A 26533-nucleotide genomic window follows, 5' to 3' on the forward strand; every position below is an offset into this window, starting at 1 on the left:
ATGTCAATGTAAAAACTGGTGGTATACGTGTATCCCTAGTCTAAACATTCGATAGCGTTCCGTGGCGTACGCGTTTGCGTTAACATATTACATACATACATACATATAATCACGCCTATTTCCCGGAGGGGTAGGCAGAGACCACGGATTTCCGCTTGCTACGATCCTGACATACCTCTTTCGCTTCCTTCACTTTCATAACATTCCTCATACACGCTCGCCGGTTTAGGGTGCTCTTGACCTGGCCTTTCTGGCGTTTGCGTTAGGTCTCATTTTGTATAGGATTTAGTTTCCAAAACGTCCCGCTTGGCGCGCTGCTCAAAATCAGATACAAAATGTGACTTAAAGCACACGCGAACGTTCGTCACGCTATCGAATGGAAACACTATTAGGGGCTCTGATATACTTTAAATAACTTTGAAACAACTAGTAAGAGTAACCATCAGGCTTCAACTGTGCTGCAGTTTTCTTCGACTTCACTTTATTTTAAACTAAAACTGGGGCTTGTACAGTCACCAGCAGAAGTTCTTAAGCGGGCGAGGTGTTCAAAATTACCTTGGCCAGGCGTGGCTCACTCCGCGATTTCGTCGCTTTGCTACAGGTAGCTAAAAGTACATCCGTTCCGCCCCAATTTGGGGAAAGCCATAAGCCGCGCGTGGCGCTGTCGGCTAGCGGCCATATCGGTCCTGATCGTAACAGACGCGTTTTGTTAGAGAGTGAGTCTTCTGTACTATTATTTATTCAGTGCCTTGACACGCTCTTATTCTCTTAACAATAAAGTCGCGTCAAGATCAGTTTGAACACCTCGCCCGCTTAGCAACTTCTGCTGCTGACTGTACTAAGTTAACTGCAGTACAATCCAATGCAAAACTCCTGATGGTAAGCGAGTACCATTGCCCATGGACACCCGTAACACCAGAGGGGTTTAAAGTGCGTTGCCGGCCTTTATGATGGGAGTTACTTGTAGGTTTGAAGGTATTACCTACAAGATTGTAAATAAGTTTTTGGCAAAAATTTCATTTTTGGTACAAGCTTTTATCGCTGACTGTACTTTTCTTGCGACAGACAACTAATACTCATCGAGACAATTCTAAAAACCCCTAACACAATTAGGTTGCGTTGTTTCATCACAGAGTTCCTATGGCCACCTCCTGTCTCCATCATCAGATCAGTTCGACAGTACCATTGTATTAATGTCATCAGAACTACATACAGCTGCCAATTTTCATGACGCTACGATCCTTGGAAGATGGTTAAATTAGTTACCTTAGATTCCATTACATAGTTAGTTACATACAGGTCGACCTAATAAAAGCTTGTTAAAAAATATTATTAAACATGGCAAACTTAGAGGAAAATGGGGACTACGTGCGTGGCGCTGTCATCCATTATCCCGTTAACGAGCGATACCTATTAACGACTACGAGTTCTACACGAACGAAGCCACGGGCGTAGGCTATATTTAAATATAACGCGGACTCTACAGAACGCAATTTCATGAATTAGATACATGATTCAAGCCCTTAGGGACCGAAATTGGCTATTCGGCCATTGCATGCCAAAAGTCCTATGAATATCCTATTAAACCGCAATTCAAGCCCTTATTGAACTAAAATGAAGCTATAAAGCTAAATATTTGCAGGAAAGCCATTAAACTTTTCAACACGCAAGCAATAATAGCCGCTTGTCCAACTTTGATAAGATATAAATTGGATTAACACCGAATATTCCTTTATTTGATGGTTGAAAATTTATTGCCTATTGTAGAAACTTTGTGGTTCAGGTGATCAATGTATATGGGTCAAACAGATCACTGTGTTATGTCTTTCCTGTAGACATACACAAGAGTTAAGGGCTATAAAGGTTAATTTTCTTATTTAACCCTTATCCACGTGAAAAGGTCCTCCTTTTATTTAAAGAACTATGATAAAATCATTATTTACATGCCCACAAGCTGTTAACTATTGCCCACAGGAGAGAAAACTAGTGTGTTATCGCGAACAGCACATTAATAAGACATAACACAGTGATCTGTTTGACCCATATTCTATTATTGCAAACTGTGAGCTTCAGATGTCACAAACGTTACAAGTTGTTGAATTAGAATGGAGCTCTGTGTTACTGTTTTGGTTAACAAATTGGTAGGCCTATCAAATTACATAAAAAATGAGTTTTGAGGAATTTCCGGCAAGCTGAAAATCGTTTTAATATATTCATTTGGTCCTAAATGCATGTTATCCAAGTTTGCTCCATCCCAGGAGGTGTGCATACATTTTGGGAGCCTTGGGAGATACATTCTTCCTTGCTAAACCACTCGATGTAGAAGGAACCCACCATCAATTACTTACAATGGCAATACCAGCAAGGTAAAAAGGAGTTTTCAGATTAACATTATAAGAAGAATAAAGAAATTTTAAATGGCGGCCATTTACAAACATTGAGTAACTGTCCAGCTCAGAGGGTAAACTAGGCCTTTATTGGGATTATTCCGGTGTCCACACGATGTTTTCCTTCACCGAAAAGCGACTGGTAAATATCAAATGGTGTATCGTACATAAGTTCCGAAAAACTCATACAAGGTTCAATCCAAGAATCCGTGGTTCGATCCACGTGCTGGGTCATACACATTTTTAGCAAACTCGTTCGCGTTTTTCCTGTAGACATCGCAAATTTAAGGGAACCTAAAGCTAATTTTTACGCGGCACCTTTATAGGCGGGATACATTTTTTCAGTACCTACTTGAGACGCAAATAAGAAAAACGGGATATCTATGTACCAGAGTCGTTAACTTTGTATTATCCACAGAAGTGGCCTTTTTTAAATGTGTTTGACCCTGCTGTGCTGCCAACTTTTATAGCCTATAAAATTTAAATTTATAAGTTTTTATTAACGAAATAAACTTACCAACGACGGATAGATACATCCGGTGACCAATGGGCGGGGTGGTGCCGACTTGGCACTCGTAGATTCCCGAATCCCGCCGCTGTGGGAACCTTATCTAAAAGAAAAAAGAAATGTGTTAGAAACTGGGTTATGAGAGAGACCGGTTAGTGATAAGGACTAAAATGTGAGACCATTTATTTTGCAGGGATAGATTAGTAACGAAAACTGTAGTATCTACAGTGTGAGACTTTAAGCTTTTGGACGCCAATTACCAATATATCCGCACCGCAGGTTCAACGCCAAAGACCGATTAATCGGTCACAGACCACAGAGCAACATAGACCTACGTGCATATACATAAAATTCAATTTCAGTTTTGACACTTCGGCAGGCCTCCGTCCCACGCTCAAGGCCACGCGCTATATGCCTACCGCTCGGCGTATCGTCGACGATACAACCGACAGAGGGCCGCCGAACGCCCGCCTCAGCGCTCGCACCGCATTGCACCGCGCGTTTCCCGCGCTTATGCTTCGAAATGCCGAAACCACGTAATTATTGTGCAGTAGATGGGTGAAAAAGTCAAAAAAACAAAGGAAAAAGCCTATAATAAAGATTCATCTTTTTATGGCGGGCTAAAGGTCCCACCTGAAACGTTTAATAATTATATTGAAGGGTTAGAAAAAGTATTTTTAAATAATTTTGACGACGTAATAATTAATGATTTATGATTTATAATAATTAATCGGCCGGTAGCACCGTATTACAACTTTTAAAAACCGTTGCTTTGCTCCTGAATATTTATTAAAATTATTTACGCGATTTAGGATATTTTCACTATAAAATTTTAATAACAGAGAATTCCGAGAAGGGAAAAAATGATAAATCATTATATTAAAACTAAAACATATTTGATTCGCAACATTCGTTTTATTACAATAATCATCATAGGTAGGGTAGCTACAACCCTAGCGCATTCTTACGAGGACGCGTTGGCACGTGACTCGCACGGCGGGCAACACAATCTCGACTCTTTGTGCGCGTACTTATGGTACATTTCTTCTTGTCCTGAGCAGCAGGTATTATTATTAAGGTTTTGTAGGCTATTACAGCGTAGGTATTTTTGCTTTTGTTTGGGAATGAAGTATCTGTTACGTAGTAACTATTTATTAATCTGTGACTTCGGTGACGTGGCGTCCGCGTGACAGCTTTTGTGTTTGACACGGCGTCGAAAAGGGTGTGTGTAAATGTCCAAAGAGAGCAAAAAAACCGGCCAAGTGCGAGTCAAACTCGCGCACCAAGGGTTCCGTACCATTACGGAAAAAAATTTAAAAATAGGCTATTCTTGTATGTGAGCCCCATTTTAATATTTAGTTTATTCTGTTTTTAGTATTTTGTTGTTTTAGCGGCAACCGAAATACATCACATGTGAAAGTTTCAACTAGCTATCACGGTTCATGAGATACAGCCTGGTGACATTGGAGTCTAAGTAATAGGGTCCCGTGTTGACCCTTTGTGTACGGAACTCTAAAAAAGATCTTTCTTATTGGACCTCTACAGCATTTGAAGAATATGTTTCACAAAGTATAGTTGGTAGGCTCCCAGATAAGTTGATAAGTAAGTAGGTAGTGTGCAGCAGCGGTGTCTATAACAATGATAAAGTACGTTTTATGAGATCTATTGTCCTTATTATTTGATGGTCTCTGTTATTTATTTGGAAGCAACTTGGTACTTAAAAGTATTGGCTAACTGGAATTAACTGGATTGTGTGTATTTTATATGTCGGAGAATGGCTGAAATGTGCCATCTATCGCCTTCAAGAGGCGTTTTATCAACGCAACATTTGACCAATAGAGCAAACTAGGGTGTTGCGTACACCTGAGTGGGATTCGACGCAGTTCCGCCGAGGCGTCATAGAGTGCGCTGTCAAAACAATTGAAGTCCAGAACAATTGAAGTTATGCTGTCAATGAATCTTCTGATAAGAAAGAACGGGAGAAGATGACGTCTGTGGTCTTCTGTGGCGGTTCTTGGGTCTAATCTGACGACCGGTCTGGCCTAGTGGGTAGTGACCCTGCCTGCGAAGCCGATGGTCCTGGGTTCGAATCCCAGTAAGGGCATTTATTTGTGTGATCAACACTAATATTTGTTCCTGAGTCATGGGTGTTTTCTATGTAACTATATGTATGTATTTATCTATATAAGTATGTATATCGTCGCCTAGCACCCATAGTACAAGCTTTGCTTAGTTTGGGGCTAGGTTGATCTGTGTAAGATGTCCCCAATATTTATTTTATTTAATCCACTGGTTTGCTTAAGATAAGAAACGTATCGCGTGCTGTGATTTGTAATGAGTCTTGTGCAGTAAAGATTGTGAGTTAAACATCGTATTTCATTGAAGGCCCTCGTCATCCACGATTGAAGGTTCTGATGTGCTGCCGATAGTATGATACGCCCACGATTCCCGACATATATATAAACTTTTATAAACTGAAATGAATGTCGTAAGAATGTAGATGTAGTATACCTATCCAAGGTATCCAGTGGCCAAGGTTGGAATCAAACCAGCGTCTTTAGCTTTCGCAACTTGACAAAATGACATATTTTTGATGTCAGAATGTACGTTTTTTTCTTATATAAGAATAAGAATAAATTTATTGAGAATAACTAATAACGCTGCGTCTTACGTAAGCGAACAACTCGCGAACGCGGCGCGGCGCGGCGCGGCGGGCCCAAGGCGTTCGCGTTCGCAACGAGATCGCCCACGTAGGCCACTTCTATAGGTATCAAAGGATTGATTCACCGCGCGCCGCATCGCTTCGCTTCGCGTTCGCGTGTTTTTCGCCTACGTAGTACGCTGCGTAAGTATACCCTCGTAAGACCCAAGCCAATTTTTACGCTTTTGAATATGGAACTTTTTTTTATTTCTATAAGAGTTCATAACTCGAATTTGATTTGTACTTGTACAAGTACACGGGGACTTACGAAGATACAGTAGCATGCACGAAAGGTGTCCGGTGATCCCCAAACTAGGCTGAACCCACAGATATGAATATAGATATGTATATATTATATCTGTGGCTGAACCTGTATCTTGGGACTCATCAAAAAGATTTGGTAAGTAACACTTGGAACATTGGAAAAAACTAAACCTAAATTAACAATTGTGAGATTTGTGCTTGTGAGTGTGTGTGTAAGGTATAGGAGAGCAATTATGTATATAAACTATTCTATTCATTGGTTTAGGTATTCGTCTACGCTCGCGCATTCAAAGGAATCACACAGTCTAGTTATTTGGGGCGCTCCGTGTCCAACTTTAAGATAGATCGTTCGTGTGAGACGTTCTGGAACATTGAGCCGAAAAGGAATGGAGGTTTTAAGATGTCGAAAGTAGTTTAAATGTTTGCTTTTAAGGGGCCCACAGATTACCAGTTCGCCGGACTATAAGCCTGTCAGTTGTTCGCAGCTGTCAAATTTTGCGTTTAACTGACAGGCTGATATCTTCCGGCGAACTGGTAATGAGTGAGCTCCTTAAAGCAAAGGTTGAATCAGGTCAATTCGAACGTACACTGACATTAGCATAATTTGGAATCATGTTACAGATGTAGAGCATAATTGTTTTCCGTATTTTCTCGGAAACGTTCGTATTTATCACACTTACATCTGTCAACCTCAGTAATTTTTGTACCGAGACTGACTGAAATAGCAAGACGCGTTCGTACGTTTTCGTGAAAATGCGATGGAAAATAATTAATATGCACTACATGTGTATTAAGTTATTATTTAGTCCCCTACTGGGTCTCCCGTATCAGATGGCATGCGTATTAAAAAGACCAGACAAGTGCGAGTCCGACTCGCCCACCGAGGGTTCCGTACTTTTAAGTATTTGTTATAGCGGCAACAGAAATACATCATCTGTGAAATTTCAACTGAACTGTCAGCCAGCCTGGTGACAGACAGACAGATAGACAGACAGCAAGAAAATTTATTAAAAATGATAGCTAGAAATTTTCACAGATAATGTATTTCTGTTGCCGCTATAACAACACTAAAAACAGAATAAAATAAATATTTAAGTGGGGCTCCCATACAACAAACGTGATTTTTTTTTCGTAATGGTACGGAACCTTTCGTGCGCGAGTCCGACTCGCACTTGGCCGGTTTTTTAAACATTTGACTCACTTTTAATATCCAGTCTTCTGTGTGAGGATTGTGGACGCTGATGAATCTCTGGTCCGAGGTGTACGTCATCCGACCGGACGTCAGTAGGTGGATGTCGCGGTGTCGGATCCATGAGACCTGCACAAAAAATATTTATTTATTTATATGAGCCTAGAGTGTCCCACTGCTGGGCAAAAGCCCCCTCTTCCACGTATTCTGGTCTTGACCGTCTCCCACCAGTTCCTATCAAAGGCGTCAAGGTAAACTCGCTATCGCCGTCGTGGCTTGCCATGACCCCGAGTACGGTCTTGTGGGATGGGTCCCACAGGTCTTAATATTTTACATGGTATTTTCGTGGGCGAAAGTACCATGTAAAATATTAAGAGAGGTATAGTTTGAATAATCTCAGGTGAATTTTTCGAGTTCGGGTGCTAATCCGTTAAACAAAAGCCTTTGTTTCTTTTAAGAGCGGTCTACAGCCACGTGCCAAAGCAACCATGTCGTTTAAAAAGCAGCTATCGTGATAGTATTAAGGTTCTAATTCATATGACAGCTTGTTCAGAGAACAATTAGGGTGGTCTTGTTTTTAGAGATAGCAAAAACGTGTTATCTCCGAATGAGCTGATTCAAGAATTTGAACCATATAATTAGAATGGTAAATTTGCTTTTTAAATGGGTTTGTTCCCGTTACTTACGTCGGGGCTTTTAGCAGTAAGCATTGTAATCACTGCATAAAACCGCTCGCACGGCTGTCATGCAGGGCTTTTAGTTTTAGATTTTTTGTTATTAAATTAAGTAATACTAACTCATTTTAGTTGTAGTACCTATTAGTTTAGTATTAATAATTTTAGTTTTTAATTTTAAGTTGTAATTTTAGTTTATATTTGTTATTTTAAGTACGTACTAACAATACTATGGACCTTGTTGTCTGAAAATAAACGCATTTTATTATTATTTTATTATAAAGGAAACAATATCTTTTGTTTAACAGATTAGGGTCCGAGCCCGAAAAATTCACCTGAGATTATTCAAACTATATGAGCACTGGCATTTCACTTGGTGTGGTGGGGCACAGAACAGCGGATGTTATTCAAGATCTAGAGCAGAGCCCAACTGGGGAAGTACCTACACCTTTCAGAAAACCGCAATCAAATACACATAGTTTCGTGTTTCTGCCGCTGAGTAAGGTCGCCAGAGCTCAACGAGGGTGCGGAGTGTTAGGGTCAGCAACGCTCATGTAACACCTCTGGAGTTGCAGGAGTCCATAGGCTACGGAAACTGTTTACCACCAGGCATTTTTGCCCCCGACGTAATATTAAAAAAAAGGGTAAATAATAATAATAATAATAATAACCCCCCAAAGGGATCACCTTGTCGTGGTGGGCGGGCTTACGGGTTGGTGATGCTATAGATGTGAGGTTGAAACACCTAGACCACACCCCAATAATAGGGAGATACAAATATATGCGCCAATATCAACTAGGCTTACCCTTCCCAAACTAAGATTCCAACTATCCTATCCTCTCTTCTTCTTCCCTCCTTTTCTTTTTTATCCTTCCTTTTCTAGATTAAAGATGCAGTTACGATCAAGAAGTTTACGTCCGGGGCCGCTACCCGAGGGCAATCGTCGGGGCGCATCTGGAGCCGTTGCTGGATGCCACAGCATGCGATCCAACGGCGATGCGGAGTTGAACAGGCGGGCTCCCATCGAACAATTTGTTACAGCCGCAGAAGGGCCGCTGCCCGAGGGCGATCGTCGGGGCGCACCTGGAGCCACTGCTGGGTGCCACAGCATGCGAACCAGTGGCGATGCGGAGCTGAGCAGGCGGGCTCCCATCGAACAATTTGTTACAGCCGCAGAAGTGCCGCTTCCCGAGGGCGATCGTCGGGGCGCACCTGGAGCCGCTGCTGGGTGCCACAGCATGCGAACCAGCGGCGATGCGGAGCTGAGCAGGCGGGCTCCCATCGAAGAATCTACTACAGCCGCAAACCGTGAACGTTTTGCTGTTTCCAGGAAATACAACCTCCGCCCGCGGGGCGGAGATAGCTCCGCGACTTCCGTGACTAATTTTTCAGACGACGACAAATCCCTTTTCTCATCGATACCATCAACGCGACCTTCATACATGTCTAAGAAAACGTCTACTTTATCTTCCGTTAGCACGCACGACGGTGTTGTACAAGATGTCATTCCCGACATTGAGTTTGTACCCACCTCGGAAGCTTCCAAATCGCGCAAAAGATGGACGAATGAAATGAATACGTTTATTATGCGCACTTACCTTTATCTTACTGCACTGGACACTGACACGAAAGCGTATCTGGAACCACTTCACATAAAATTTATAGAAAAATTCCCAAATATGACAGTTAGCCGACAAAGAGTAGGTGACCAGAGGAGAGCCATTATCCGAAGTAAGTTGCTACCACAAGAGACGTTGAATCAGATATATGACGAAGTAAAAGCCGAATTAGCTACTATACGCACTAGTATTACCACAACCTACACACGCGCCACTTCTAATAATCAAGAATCACATAGTATGCAAGCTCAAATACGGTTAAGATGGACAAACGAACAGAACGAATCGATCATGTTATCATATTACAGAATTACTGAACTTGAAACCAACAGAACTTCGTACCGAAAACCGTTGCACGATGCTTTTATAAACAGTTTCCCTGCTCTTTCACATCTTAGCGAACAACGAATATCTGATCAGCGAAGAGCTATAATAAATAAATAACTGATACCAGATTGACAGAATTAAAACAACAGATTGCTGAAGAACTATCTATAAATATATACAATTCCGATGACCACATCCCAGATATTGAACAGAGCAATACAACCCAACAGCCCGATCTTGAAACCCAGTTCTTACAAAATATTCAACCAGATAGCCCTGACAATGTTCCATACAATGATCCCATTTCTGAAAGGAACCTGTTGATAGACGAAACGTTTAAACAAACATTCAAACATTTTACAGATACTGACCCGACTTGTAGACCTTATATTCCAAAACAAAAAACATCAAAAAAGTTGGCAGACATAGTGCAATATCTTAACAATATAACTTTTCCTGAGTACATTAACATAGACACAGACTTTGATACTCTGCAAACAGCAATATACAGTGCAGCATGGACTGCTGCGAAAGTGAACGGGGCAAAAATATCACTGGAACCCACAGACAGCTCCCGATCTCGCTCTGTAAATAAAGACAAAAGACCGCACTGGCAAAGACGATTAGAAAGACGACTACAAGATTTACGAACTAAAATAGGTAGAGTAACACATTTCATTGCAGGGACCAGAAGTATAAACCTAGAAAAACAAGTAAATGACATCATTGACCAATATAAAATTCATTCTGTACACGAAGAACCAAACACACAGCTTACACACACACTAGACACATTAAAACAAAAACTGGCACTCATATCAGGACGCTTAAACAGATATAAAGTATGTACGCTAAGAAAACAACAGAATAACCAATTTCAAACCAATGAGAAGCTATTTTATAGAAATGTAAGACAGGCCACTACAAATACGACAGACAATAATAACCCTAATATAGTAAGTAACTTGCCGGACTCACACGACTTGCAAAACTTTTGGGCAGGAATTTGGGAGAACCCAATTGATCACAACACTGATGCCGAGTGGATTAAGACTGAAATTGTTAGAAATGACACTAATACAACAGAAATGGCTTACCAGCACATTCCGATCGACACATTTAAGGAAGTTCTTAGTAATTCACATAATTGGAAAGCACCTGGATCAGACAACATACATAGTTATTGGTACAAAAAATTTACAAACGTCCATCCCTTCTTACACAGCTACTTAAATAAATTTACTGACGACCCTAGTACAATACCACTGTACTTGACTTCAGGAACTACGTTTATGATACCGAAAGACCAAAACGACCTTGCCAATCCAGCTAAATACAGACCAATAACATGCTTGCAAACCCTCTATAAGATTTTGACAGCCTGCATCTCTAATTTAATATACAGACATATTAATGACAATAACATCCTGGCTGAACAACAGAAAGGGTGCCGTAAGTTCAGTCAGGGCTGCAAGGAACAATTAACTATAGATTCTGTAATCCTGAAACATGTAACCAAAACTAAGACCGACTTATACTCGATGTATATAGACTACAAAAAAGCTTACGACTCCGTTCCTCACTCCTGGCTCTTACAAGTATTGGAGATATATAAAATACATCCGAAAATCATTAACGTTTTAAAGACTACCATGACCACCTGGACAACCCGACTTAGGCTTACTACTCCCACCACTGTAATAGAGACTGACCCAATTAAAATACAGAGAGGTATATTTCAGGGTGATTCCCTGAGCCCCCTATGGTTTTGCTTGGCATTAAACCCGCTTTCTAATACCTTAAATACAACAACAGCAGGATACCAGTTACATTATACAGACACGGACAGACATACTGAGAACATAAACCACTTATTATACATGGACGACATTAAACTTTACGCTAAAAACGAAACCGACCTATATCAACTGACTGACTTGACAGAACAATTTAGCAATGACATTAAAATGGAATTCGGGATAGACAAATGTAAAATAAACTCTGTTAAAGCTGGACAGATTTACCGACACGACTACAGATTAAGAACCGGTGAAATTATTGATTCGCTTAACGAGCAAGAGACATATAAATATTTAGGATACAACCAATCACGCCAAATACAGCACGGAGACATCAAACAAAAACTAAGGCAACAATTCCGACACAGACTAAATATAATCTTAAAATCACAACTTTATGCCCGAAATACTATAAAAGCTATTAACACTTTTGCCATACCTGTTCTCACTTATTCTTTCGGTGTGATAAATTGGACCAAATCTGACCTTAAAGCACTGCAACGCACAATTAACACGACAATGACTAGATTCCGTAAACACCACCCAAGATCTTGTATACAGAGACTGACACTACCAAGGAAAGAAGGGGGGAGAGGCGTCATTGACATAACAAACCTGCATAACAGACAAATCACAACTTTGAGACAGTATTTTTTCACCAAATCCGAGAGTTCCACACTACACAAAGTAACAGCATCCAATGACCGCAAACTCACACCATTAAATCTGCAAGATATGACAACACAAAAAAATGAAAACCTGACAGATGACAAAGCTAAACACGCCGAGTGGGCTAGGAAGTCTCTCCACGGTAGACATCATCAAGACTTATGCCAACCTAATGTCGACAAAGAGGCGTCGAACGCGTGGCTAAGTCGAGGTGAGCTCTTCCCGGAGACTGAAGGCTTCATGCTGGCGATACAGGATCAGGTAATTGAGACCAGAAACTACCAACGACACATTACAAAAACCTTAGCCATTGACACATGTAGAAAATGCAATAGCTGCCCCGAAACCATTCAACATATTACAGGTGCATGTAAAACAATAGCCCAGACAGACTACAAACATAGACATGACCAAGTTGCGAACATTATCCATCAGAAACTTGCTTTCCAACAACACTTTGTAACTGACATAGAGCCGTATTATAAATATAAGCCTGAAAGTGTGCTAGAAAACCCTACAGCCAAACTATATTTCGACCGAACCATCCTAACTGACCGAGCCACCCACCACAACCGACCTGACATCACACTAATAGATAAAACTTGCAAAACAGGATACCTTATAGACATAGCCGTTCCTAACACACACAATTTACAGAGTACCATAGCCGAAAAACTTACCAAATACATAGAACTGAAAGATGAAATAACCCGTATATGGCATCTCCAAAAAGTAATTATAGTACCTATAGTTTTATCCAGTACAGGCGTAATACCTACACAGCTGCATCAATCCTTAAAGACCTTAAAGTTACCACCCAAAACATTCCAGCTACTTCAAAAAGCCGTTATTCTTAATACATGCCGAATAGTGAGAAAATTCCTACAAACTGACCATGAAGCCCCTGCTGTCACGAGACGAACCGCACAAGCCATCACTCATGCAACTTTAAACCCTATAGAACCAGTTACCACAAACATAGAAACGCACACCACTCCCAGACACATGATTGCTCAACCTGATTCACATTCAACGAATGAAAATGTAAGAATACTTACCTGACATGCACTTGGCCTAGGCCCGTGCATAGCAGTATTACACCGGTGAAAGCCGAGAAAAAAAAAGAGAATTTAAAATAATAATAATAATAATAAAAAAGTAAAATGACGCTGTCAACGTCAGTCGTGTTTTTGTAAAATCTCTTAAATTATTTTCTAGATTTTGTATTTACATGTTGCTTTCTACATTAATTTTACGAAAAATATAATCCAAGACTACTACATACTATTACGTATATATGTACGGGTTATCATAATCGACCATGGAAAATAATGTTCAACATGTACGACAAAACTCCCTAAGTGAACGAAAATGCAAACGAGAAGCAAAACACGAGCTCAACTAGCGTCTCCACGAAACGCACGCCCACCACCCCCGTCCGCATCATCCGTCTCCTCGCAATCGTCGTCGGGCGATGAATTCGCCACCGCGCCCGACACCAGCGAGTCGAGCGATGAGTGCGGGCCGCCGCCACCGCCGTCACGACCACCTGCGCGGCGCGGGCGGCCACCGCTGTCGGCACGCTTGGGGCCTGCGGGACATCCTGCCCCGCCCACGGCTCCCGCTGCCGGTGGTGTAGTGCGTCGCATGCGATGGTCTCAAACCAATAATGAGAACGTCATGCGCGCCTACTATGGGGCTACAGAGGGGGGAACCAACTCAATGAGCAACTGAGGAGGACTCTGGACGAGGCGATTACGCGGTACCGCTCCACACCCGATACTAGGCCACGATTACCACGTTTGCCTATGAATAAACACAATCTAGCGCTAATGGGAGCCCTAAACGCTTTACTAGAGCCATATTTGCGGACTAGTAAAGATTTAGATGATACGCACGCGATCATGTATTGCGGAGCCATCGCGGCGTGCCGTGTTGCACGAGTCAAGTTTCCGGACTCTGAACGTGCACCTAGGACCGCCGGAGGTGCCCCCGCATGGCAAATACGGATCGAGCGACGTATCAGCTCTTTTAGGACTCTTATCGCAAAGCTGATCTGCTTCAGGGGGGGCAACAATCGCCCCCGAGTAATGCGCTTTGTAAACCAGGCATTCGTGGGGACGGATATCAGGCCCCGCGACTACATGGCCAACGTTACGGAGCGCATCGACTTTCTAAAGCAGAAAGTCTATGCATGGGCAAACCGTATTCGCCGCTACAGAGAGCGTGTGGACCGATTCCAGCAGAATCGTCTTTTCCAGAGTGACCAAAGGAAGATGTACCGAAGGTGGGAGGAAACCAACCTTCGTGCATCCGACTCGCGGCCACCGGATGCTACTGTCATGAATGACTTCTGGCGTAGCATCTGGTCGGTGCCTGTCGGACACACCGAGGGGAGTTGGATGAGTGTTGTCGAGCGTGAGTGCGAGTCCATTGAACCTATGGGGGCAGTCACCATCAGCCCCGATGACGTAAGTTGTGCCATCCGCACGGCCCAGAACTGGAAAAGTCCTGGGCCGGATGGATTGCACAACTTCTGGCTAAAATGGTTCCGATGCTCGCACTCCTACTTAGCAGCACAATTTCAACAAGCCCTCGAACTTGGTTCTCTCCCACCTTCCTTAACAACTGGTGTCACCTTCCTGCTCTATAAGTCCGGTAGTACCACGGAAGCGAAGAACTACAGACCCATCACATGCTTGCCTACACTCTACAAGCTCCTTACATCCATTTTGAGAGCAAAAATCAACGCGCACATTGTCGCAAACAATATTTTGGCCTCTGCTCAAAATGGATGTAGGGTTGGGTCCCGTGGTACTAAAGAGCTCCTCCTCATAGACATGACCATCTGCCAACAAATCCGGCGGACCAAGGGGGCCCTCTCAGCCGCTTGGATTGACTACAAGAAGGCCTATGATTCGGTGCCTCATTCATGGCTGGGGAGGGTCTTAGAGCTGTACAAAGTTGATGCAGCTTTGAGAGCCTTCCTAAGCGCGTGTATGGGGCAGTGGACCACAGTCCTTCGTCAACCAGGAGGCGGGGATGACCGACCTGGCCCACAGGATTTTATAAGGATTGAGCGAGGAATATTTCAGGGCGACAGTCTGAGTCCGCTATGGTTCTGCCTAGCTCTGAATCCCCTCAGCACCTTGCTGAAGGATTTGGGACTAGGTTGCCGGCTTCGGAGAGAGGGTGAAGTTATTTCTCACCTTCTGTACATGGATGACCTCAAATTATTTGCACCAAATACCCAAGGCTTGTTGGAGCTACTGAAAACCACCGAAGTCTTCAGTAGTGTCATCAACATGGAGTTTGGTGTCGATAAATGTGCGGTTATGCATGTACAGCAGGGGAAGGTTGTAAATTCAACAAATTTACAACTTTCTGAGACAATGTCTTTCAGGTCTATCTCTGAATCAGAGACCTATAAATACCTTGGTATGTCACAGTCGTTGGGTATTGAGGACGAGGGTATTAGACGGTCGGTGAAGGAGCGCTTTTTCAGTCGGCTCACAAAAGTCCTTAACAGTCTTTTGTCAGGAGGCAACAAAGTGCGCGCCTTCAACGCCTGGGTAATGCCTCTTCTCACATACTCCTTTGGCATACTAAGGTGGACTCAGACCGAGCTGGACGCCCTGGATCGGAGGGTCCGGTCACTGCTCACCACACATCGCATGCTACACCCACGCTCGTCAGTTATGAGATTGTACATCCCACGGAAGTGTGGAGGCCGAGGCTTCCTAAACGCCAAGGATCTCCACAACCGCGAGGTGTACAATCTCAGGAATTATTTCCTTAACAACGAGTGTGGGATGCATCGTGATGTGGTGGCAGTAGACAGGAACCTCACGCCGCTCTCCTTGGCAAACGAGAACTGGCGCAAACCTGTGGTACTAAGTGCTGCGGATCGCAAGGCGGCATGGGAGAGTAAGGCGCTACACGGGCGGTTCTACAAGGCCCTCACGGGACCCGATGTGGACCTGCTCGCGTCGGTGAACTGGTTACGATTCGGGGACCTCTTCGGAGAAACCGAGGGTTTTGCCTGTGCAATTGCGGACGAAGTGATGATGACGAACAACTATCGGAAATATATCCTGAAGGACGGTACGGTCGACATTTGTCGGGCATGCCGCCGTCCCGGAGAGTCACTCAGGCATATCATTTCCGGTTGTTCTCATCTTGCTAACGGTGAGTACTTGCACAGACATAATCTCGTAGCCAGGATTATTCACCAGCAACTTGCTCTTCTATACGGCCTTGTGGACCGCGAAGTACCGTACTACAAGTACTTAATGCGCCTGTTCTCGAGAATGGTCGTGCCACGCTCTATTGGGATCGATCTATCATCACCGACAGGACTATTGTCGCCAATAAGCCTGACATCGTGCTGATAGACCGATCGCAGCGCCGGGCCGTGCTCGCCGACGTCACCATCCCCCATGATGAGAATCTCGTGAAGGCCGAGAAGGACAAGTCCAGCAAGTACCTAGACTTAGCTCACGAGATTACCGCCATGTGGGATGTTGACTCGACGATCATTGTTCCGATAGTTGTGTCAGCGAACGGTCTCATAGCGAAGAGTCTCGACCATCACCTAGAGAGACTCTCGCTGGGTGGTTGTATCAAGGGTCAGATGCAGAAGGCGGTAATATTGGACACGGCGCGTATAGTACGTCGGTTCCTCACTCTGCGGCCCTGACCACCGGCAGCTTGGGCCAAGCCCCGCTGCCGGCGGCACCCTAGGTTAGGTTTTTTATAATGTGTTTATATGTATTTTTTATTGTTTTGTAAGTGTTTTTATATTTTACTTTTATATTCATATTATAACAAACCTAACGTAAGACGAAAAATAAATAAAGAGAATAATAATAATAATAAATTCATTTATTTCAGATACATGATCCATAATTACACAATTAACACATAAAACACACTCAATATGTACATTAAAATTAAAATTAGAATCAATAAAAAATAAATTAATAAAAAATAATAACATTAATTTAAAATTAAAATTAAAACTAAAATTACATGGTCAGTTAGACGCCCTGTGCAGCTGCTGTGTGCTGTGTGTAAATGCTGGCCTACACTCGTGTTGCGAATATGACTAAATGAGGCCAATTCAAACATACATTGTCATTGTCACATCAAAATAACATCTAGAAATGATGTTAGGCACCCGTGCGTCTCACTCCTGCCACTAGATTCGTGTACGGACAAGTACGAGCAAAATTCTCGCGCGACTAACATCATTTAGATTAGGTATCATTTTGATATCACAGTTGTTGGCCTCAATGTTTCATCTCGAATTGCTGTGAAATTGCCCTTTACCATTTTCCGAAAAACGCTGTTACTCAGACTCATCTGTTGAACCATTTATCTTTGATAAACCAAAAACTTACCGTTCTGTTGCCAAGATCGCGCACTCTGCAATTAAGCTGTGCCATCTTCCCGACCAGGCGTCCTAGCCAAGGTGACCATTGCTTGCGCTTCGCCATCGAATAGCTTTGTGTCTCTCTATCGCTCTTCCAGTGTGACATTGATAGTTGCGTTTCGTTCGCTACGAAGCGTTAGCGATTAGCATGCTGTCTACGGGGCCTTTGCCGTGATATTATTGGAGTAAGCCACGTCAAAATATATGTTGGACATTGTCTTTAAAACAAAAACTTACCGTTCTGTTGCCAAGATCGTGCACTCTGCAGTTAAGCTGCGCAGTCTTCCCAAACAACGCCGTGACGTTATTGGAGGACGCTACATCAAAATATATGTTGAACATTGTCTTTAAAACAAAAACTGACCGTTCTGTTGCCAAGATCGTGCACTTTACAGTTAAGCTGCGCAGTCTTCCCGACCAGTGCCGTGACGTTCTTGGAGGACGCCACGTCAAAATATATGTTGAACATTGTCTTTAAAACAAAAACTGACCGTTCTGTTGCCAAGATCGTGCACTCTGCAGTTAAGCTGCGCAGTCTTCCCAAACAACGCCGTGACGTTATTGGAGTACGCCACATCAAAATATATGTTGAACATTGTCTTTAAAACAAAAACTAACCGTTCTGTTGCCAAGATCGTGCACTGTGCAGTTAAGCTGCGCAGTCTTCCCGACCAGTGCCGTGACGTTCTTGGAGGACGCCACGTCAAAATATATGTTGAACATTGTCTTTAAAACAAAAACTGACCATTCTGTTGTCAAGATCGTGCACTCTGTAGTTAAGCTGCGCAGTCTTCCCAAACAACGCCGTGACGTTATTGGAGTACGCCACATCAAAATATATGTTGAACATTTTCTGTAGTAAAACAAAAACTGACCGTTCTGTTGCCAAGATCGTGCACTCTGCAGTTAAGCTGCGCAGTCTTCCCAAACAACGCCGTGACGTTACTGGAGTACGCCACATCAAAATATATGTTGAACATTGTCTGTAGTAAAACAAAAACTTACCGTTCTGTTGCCAAGATCGTGCACTCTGCAGTTAAGCTGCGCAGTCTTCCCGACCAGCGCCGTGACGTTCTTGGAGTACGCCACATCAAAGTGTGGCCCACGCTGCGCCAGACCCAGGTCCACGTCCGTGTAGTCCAGCTCTTGCACGCTGTCCGTGTTCACACCGTTTATGTTGTCCGTACATCCTGGAAAAAAGTACAATACAGTACCAATCCTCTTTATTGCACCACCTCGAAATACATTTACAGAGACACACATAATACATGAAGACAGAGGTAACAACAGGCGGTCTTAGCTGAAGAAAAAAAACCGGTCAAGTGCGAGTCGGACTCGCGTTCCAGGGGTTATGTAGGTACATTAGTAAATTTTTTACAATGTACATATTTTTTTATGTGGAACGTGAATGAAATGTCTTTAAAAATCCGTGATCGACTTGTCTTTTTAGTGGTAACACCTTTCGTGAATTCATGAATAGATATATCTATTTCACTTTCTCAGTGGCCCTCGGATATCAGATATAAAAAAAAATACAAAAAAACAATATAATTCCAAACCAACTCATTATTTTCCACGGCATTCATAGAGCTTATTAAAAAAAACCCAAGTTTTCAAACAATGCTCCGTTCCATTTAAACTTCAGTTCACCCATTCAAGCTTTTTACATTTACTAAACATTAATATAAAGACCAGTTAATTTCCGAGCGCACTTTACATGCAAAACAGCTCCGCGTAATGAAAAAAAACCGGTCTCGTAAATACTCCCGAGTTTAATATTAAAACAATACATGGCTCGCTGAACGGATACTTTTGTATAGGCGGTGTATTACATACCCACGACCTCGGTTTCATAAAGCGCTTCCGAAGAGGTCACACAAAGATGTGTACAGTAAGTATCTATAGTTAGTAGCAGGTAGAACCTTCGAGCAACACGGAATGGAGTCCGCATTCGCACTTCCCCTCTGCCGGGGTACAAGATCAACTGTGCATGCACACAACTAGCACGGTGCGTGTTGTGACTAATCCGTACACAATAGAGATCGCGGACTGCACGATTTGTCTTTGACGTGTGTCATTTTCTATGTAGCGAGTGAGAAGTGCGACTGTGTGCACGTTTCCCCCGCAAAAAATGGCAGAACGATTTGTACGGTAAGATATCGCTTGGGCTCCTCCCTTCCGTCGTGTCGGAAGCCGGTGTTGCTCGAAGGATAGAACACGTCGAAAGTACATTCAGTACCAAAAGTGGCATGTCTGTACCCCTAGTGCATGGTATAATAATATACTCCGCCTGGTACTCTATTCCCGTCTTATCTAGGTCACCTAACTGACACAAGCCTACGTCATCATGCGACAGCGCTATATGATAATATGCGATAGCGCTACATATAGCGGCCATGTTATTGTGACGTAGGCCTGTGTCACTCTGGGAATAGAAGACCATGTTTTATTAGACCATGCCCTAGTGTAAAGCAAAGATTCAATCAATTCAATTCGAACGTGCACTGACATTATAATTTGAATCATGTTACTGATGTTGTGCATAATTGTTTTCCTTCGCATATTCTCGGAAACGTTCGTATTTGTCTTGCTACTTCAATCAACCTCAGTACTTTTTGTACCGAGACTGACTGAAATAGCAAGACACGTTCGTACGTTTCCGTGAAAACACGAAGGAAAATAATTATGCACTACATCAGATCTGGCCCCAATTTCACCACGGTGACAGGTGCGACAACTGTAAAATCACTGTTGCTGACGTCACAGGCATCCATGGGCTACGGTTACCACTTACCATCGGGCGGGCCGTATTCCTGTTTGCCACCATTATTGTATTATTTTAAAAAACTTTATTATATCGGAAAAAAACAGATATTTCTTTTGCGAAGTTTCTGACAATTGTCAAGATTTAGAAAACTTGTAGATAATTCTAGACAGGTAATGAGTTATATGTCGGAATTTCGTGACAATTGTAGACATTGTAGTGTTTCTTGTGACAATTGTCATAAACTTAGCAAGAGAAATATCTGATTTTTTCCGATATAATAAAGCTTTTTTTAATAAAACAATGATGGTGGCAAACAGGAATACGGCCCGCCCGATGGTAACCGGTAACCGTAGCCCATGGATGCCTGTGACGTCAGCAACAGTGATGTTTTACAATTGTCGCACCTGTCAGCGTGGTGAAATTGGAGCCTGTAGTCGCTTCGATTTATCTAATGGCAACTGTACAACGTGAATCCCTGAAACTCACTGTTTGGTTTTGAAACGGGCAACTGAAATATGGGACATAGACGCCTAGCTATCTCTACAGAATATAATAGCTTGATAAATCGTTATAGTTCCGCGACTTCGCAGTGAAAGCCTCTATTGTTTGGAGTTTGAGGTACAGCTATCTATGCTGCCGTGTAGCAAGAGGGCCAAGGTATAAAGAGGCCAAGTGAGATTTTGAATTTTTTGGATTCTTTAAAGAAAAACATTTAACAATTTTTGAAACTAATGAAATATTTTTATTTGTGTTATTTTTCAATATATGATTAATACGTAACCTAGTAGTGTGACTACACATTAATTATAAATTGAAATACATGTCACACTATTGGAACAAAGCAAAAAAAATCACAATTTTTTTTGTATGGGAGGTACCCAAAAGAATTTTTTTCAATCGTTTTTAGTTTACCGTTCTGTCGCAATGCATGATTTATTTATCAATGTCAAATTGCAGCTTTCTAGCACTAACGATCACGGAGCAAAGCCTCGGACAGACAGACAGACAGACATGGCGAAACTATAAGGATTTCTAGGTGACTACGAAACACTAAAAAGAGACTAAGCTCTTCGATTTGGATACCAACGTGAAACAACTTTGTTTGCTGTATAACTTTACAGAAAAGGGTTAGAATCTCTGATTCTGTGATCTTCTAGAGTCTAATGTTCTTTGAAACTAAGTATACAGCGTGGAGACCGCCTAATACCTCCGTCGCGTATAAGTACATAGTTGTGTACAGCACTTGAAGTATTTGAAGAGCGCTTGAAACTTGTTAATAGTGTATAACAATTGGAGGGTGTCTCGTGTCAGCCGCAGACATACAGGGTGTAATTAAACAGCACAACACAGTGTATTATTATTGCGAGCCTATTGTGTCCCACTGCTGGGCAAAGGCCTCCCCCCTCTTCTTCCACTCCTCCCGATTTTGACGATTTTAATTTTGAAATTAAAAATAAATCCGTGCAGTCAGAAGCATTACTGCAGCAGTATTGCCGTAGAGATGCGCAAAACGCTTCAGTGAATTGAAAAGATTAATTCATATCTTTCGCTCGCGGTGATATAATATATATATATATATATTGTTCAAGAGTGAGTAGAGAAAGATGTCAATCAATCAGATACACACAGTCATAAGTGCGACCAAGATTGACGACCCGTCTGGCCTAGTGGGTAGTGACCCTGCCTATGAAGCCGATGGTCCCGGGTTCGAATCCTGGTAAGGGCATTTATTTGTATGATGATACAGATATTTGTTCCTGAGTCATGGTTGTTTTCTATGTATTTAAGTATTTATATATTATATATATCGTTGTCTGAGTACCCACAACACAAGCCTTCTTGAGCTAACCGTGGGGCTTAGTCAATTTGTGTAAAAAAAAAGGTCCTATATTGTCCTATTATATTATAAGATGGCGACTCACGCGATACGATCTTGCTATGTTTTCCCGACACCCTCCGAATTCTTACGAACCGCTCCGAAACCTATTCGCATCGTCTCACTAGCTCACTCGCTCCTCACGCTCGGCCAGTTCATTCGAATCATGAGTGGGAAAGAACGAGCGAGGAACACCGACCGAGTTAAATCATCAGTGAGTTGAAGAGTGAGCGAGTTCAATCAAAAGATTTAGTTCATTTAAATCATTCACTTGTGAACGACACGTGTCTATATTGCCGGTTGAATTACTGCCGCAAATGTCACAATCGATGTTGCTGCCCGGATTTTTGACATTTGCTGCAGTAATGCAGTCAGTAGTGATGTCACGCTGCAATACTGCTGCAGTAATGACGAGCGTCCTCGTTTGTCATATGGATATGTCTATTTTTGTATGGAATTTTGAACAGCGCGCCAAGCGGGACGTTTTGGAAACTCAAAATCTCAAACAAAATGACACTTAACGTCGCGTGACGACACGTTATCGAATGAAATGCACACTAATGGAACCTACAGAATATGTATTGACCCTACAGAGTAGACAAAATATATTATACTACTTTGTAGTACCAAAGAAAATATAACTTTCGCCTTAGTTCCTCTTCGCAAACTAAAGTATGTCAACAACACTTTCCCCTAATAGTTCGCGAAGTCTCAACTACGGAGTTGTGGCGCCCCATATAAAATGTTTCGTCTTAGATATTGCTCGCAGCTTCGCGCCATCATGTATAACGGTCGAGTCATTTGAAAACCAGTTTGAATTTGGAATTCATAGCGCGAGCATTTAAATGCGTAAGCGATTTTCTTTTTAAGGTTCCATACAAAAAGGGTAAAAACGGGACACTATTAGTAAGACTCCACTGTCTGCCTGTCTGTCCATCTGTCTGTCACCAGGCTGTATCTCATGAACCGTGATAGCTAGATAGTTGAAATTTTCACAGATGATGTATTTTTGTTGCCGCTATAACAACAATTATACTTATAAAGTAAGGTAGGGTCGCCTAAGACCGGATGTGACCTAAGATCGTATGCATAGAATTTACCGTAAACGAAGCGATATTTTTCACTGATGGCAACATAGTTTGCTTCGCCATTTTGTTCCGCCCCTCCCGTCATTCCGCGATCAGCGCTGCGACGACCAGCATGTGAGCACCGGACGTTTAAAAAAAAGTTGCCGTTTTTTCAAATTTCACCTTGATCCGATCTTCCCTCCTTGAATTTGTTTTCACGCTATGGTAAGTATTTATCATTTTATTGCCTTTTAAGTTAATTATTGCGTGGTTTTAGCAAATTCTCTATAGATTTGTATACTTTGATTACGCCTAGGACGTCTGTAGGAAAATATCCGGGCTTTCCTCCCCTTGCCGAAGATCGGACTAATCACTGAGGCACTTAAAAAACTCAGCAGGTTCTCATAATTTCGGATCGTAATAAAGGGATATATAATAAAAAAAAAAACGTGATACATGACAAGACAATATATCTACGTGAATTCAGCCCTTTTTCACAAATAACCCATGTATATCCGGTCTTAATTCACCATCTTAGAATGCTCCCAGGCTGAGTTATTAAAGTTTGAGAATCTTAATTTAGCTCCAATTTGCCTGAGGAGGTAAGATCGGACTAAAAAATCGCAAAAAAGAAAGAATTAGTTGGTCTAGTCACACCACGCGGAATATCAGGATGATTTTGTGATATGTTATTGTTAAGTTAAGATCGGATATTTTCCTGTTATGCACTCTAATGCCGCACCAACAGAGTTGAAGTTATGCAGTAGTCCGAACTTCGGCAACACTAGAGTTTCGTGTAACGTATCCAGAAAAAAAAATCCACCCAATTCATTGTTTCATTGTTAATTACTTTCAATAACAGCACATTTAGAAAATAGTCGTAGGGTATGAAAAACAAATTATAACTGCCCTGTCAAAAATTGAAAAAAAGCGCCCGATCTTAGCCGACCCTACCTTACGGAACCCTCGGTGGGCGAGACTGACTCGCACTTGTCCAGTTTTATTTATCTGTGTGACTATTTTTAAGAGAAATGTAATTTACTAATATATAAAAATTACTTCTGATTGTATGAGTCTCTGAATGATTATGTTTTTATACTTATAATGACGGATATACCAAACTTCTGGATGGAAATTTGATATCTCGCCTTACCTCCTACATTTACAAAAAAATAAAAAATAATAAACCGAAGGGGCATGATTACAAAAATATTTAGCTATAGGTAAATAGTGAATTAATATAAAATTTATAAAAATATTTTCTATAATGTCAATATCTTAAGAGGAAAATGGGGACTAGGTTTGTATGGACAACTTATCCCCTTTCGTAATAGTCGTGTAAATTCTCGGTAGTATATTGTGCCCCGTCTTAATTGGTCGAGTGGACTCGCGCAAGCACTAAACGCATTCGGGTCGAGTGCTCATGGACTGTTAAGTCGCGACTGCTGAGTGTCGTACACGGCTGACGTTTAAAATGTTGTTTTGTATAAGAATGACATTTTAGCTTTAATTTTTTCCAGATAATATATATCCAAAGATAATTATGGAATGTTTCGCGAAAAATGTGATGAGTATTGAACTATTATAATGAATTTCGTATTCAAAAGTGCAGTTACTAGTACATATGTGTGTGTATGTTTGGGTAAAATCTTGCAAGCTACAGTAGACCCACTTCCCATTGCGTCGGGTGAGAATAAGTTTGTGCCATACGTCACATACATGGTTTGCAGGAGAGCGAAAAAAAGCAAAAAAAAATTTTTCGGAAAGTTTTACATTTAGGAAATATTGAACTTATAAGTATATCATTTAGGCATATATGTTTACTATTTAAAGTACCAAACAAATATTGTGAATACAGTGGTAATCATAAAATAAAAGCCTTTTTTTTTATTTATTTTTTTGCCATATCCCTTTTTGATGAGTAAATGTTAAACGTATAATGTATGACATGACACAATAGTTATGGATATGTTATGTCATACTTTTGTGATAATTTTCTGTTGACAGAGTGTAATTATCCTATAGTAAATTGCGGATATGGCACAGCATTTTTCAAAAATCGTGTTTTTCAAAAACCGATTAGTGTCAATTATAGAGCATATTTTTTGTTATTTTAGGGATCATTAAAAAACGATTTTCTCAGAAATGGATATGGCACAAACGTATTCTCAGCCGACGATTGTTCGATTGAGCTTAAACTTCACATTAATATGTAAGTTGGTTGACTGTAATATTATGGTACTATCGAGCTGATCTGATGATGGGCACAGGAGGTGGCCATAGGAACTACATAGGAACATTGCAAGTTGAATAAAAGCTTGTAAAATCACGACCGTTGAACACCGTTGGCATACTTACTTAATATTTACTCATTATTACCATCGCGTTTCATCCCTCACCTACGACATGTAAACTAACCACGCATATTTACCTGTACACCCCACTAGAGCCAGCACCAGGGCTCCAAACAGCAGCGCCATCTCTAGTTCGCGTGCCGTCGCATAATCTCACTCTCAAGCCCCAACATCTGCAAACAAAAACCAACCTTAATACCCACACATTAAAACTTAAAACACAACCTGTACAGACTTGAGACTGTGCGACAAACGATAATGTATTTTATTACGTGGCGATAGAGTCCAGTTTAAATTGTCCCCAATTTGCATAAGAGGTTCATATTGTGTTACAATATAACGCTTGTTTCGGGATATGTAAGGTTGTTAACTCTCCTCGTATTATGAAGCGTACGCTTTGTTCGAAACTCAATTTTAAATCCATACCGCAAAGTTGGTTTTCGCTTGTAATTGAGTTTGGGACGTATTGAGCAGGGTTTTGATTTACAGTGTAATGTTTTGTTATGATAATATTTGTATGGAATATATAAGTTTGGGTAGTGAAGGTCAGGGGTATAGATTAAACTCTTGTTTGTTAACGAAGAGGTTTGGTTCCGACGTTGTAAAAGAGAGGAGAAATTATTCATTTTAATGTACCTAGTTATCAACTCAGCCCATATGTCAATAGCTGTCCAGCCGTTTGGGATGTAGGGCGTGCCAGAAAAATGGACATACATAGTAAATACCTACATACATAAGCTAGAAAAACATGACTCTCCTTCTGATGCAGTCGGGTAAAAAAAATACTAAAATGTGGTCAGTTTTCTATACCTATCCCACCAACTGCGCCAACTAGCTTATCAAAAATTCCATCGGTGTCTTAACAGAAAATATAAACATTTACTTTCCGAAGTATTT

General features: G+C 41.7%; 1 protein-coding gene across 2 annotated transcripts in view; it reads right to left on the reverse strand.

The window, feature by feature from the left end:
• Positions 1-25931, reverse strand: part of LOC134798440 (zwei Ig domain protein zig-8-like) — a 41056-nt gene extending 15125 nt beyond the window's left edge. For both annotated transcript variants that reach the window (XM_063770880.1, XM_063770879.1), the window contains exons 1-4: positions 25714-25931; positions 18578-18762; positions 7062-7178; positions 2905-2998 (exon numbers count right to left, since the gene is read on the reverse strand). In XM_063770880.1, coding sequence (XP_063626950.1) covers positions 2905-2998; positions 7062-7178; positions 18578-18762; positions 25714-25762 — 445 coding nt within the window. In that variant the 5' untranslated portion in view covers positions 25763-25931. The remainder of the gene's footprint in view (positions 1-2904; positions 2999-7061; positions 7179-18577; positions 18763-25713) is intronic.
• Positions 25932-26533: the final 602 nt, after the last annotated feature.

Source organism: Cydia splendana, chromosome 16 (genome assembly GCF_910591565.1).
Source record: "Cydia splendana chromosome 16, ilCydSple1.2, whole genome shotgun sequence".
In the NCBI taxonomy this organism is placed as follows: domain Eukaryota; kingdom Metazoa; phylum Arthropoda; class Insecta; order Lepidoptera; family Tortricidae; genus Cydia; species Cydia splendana.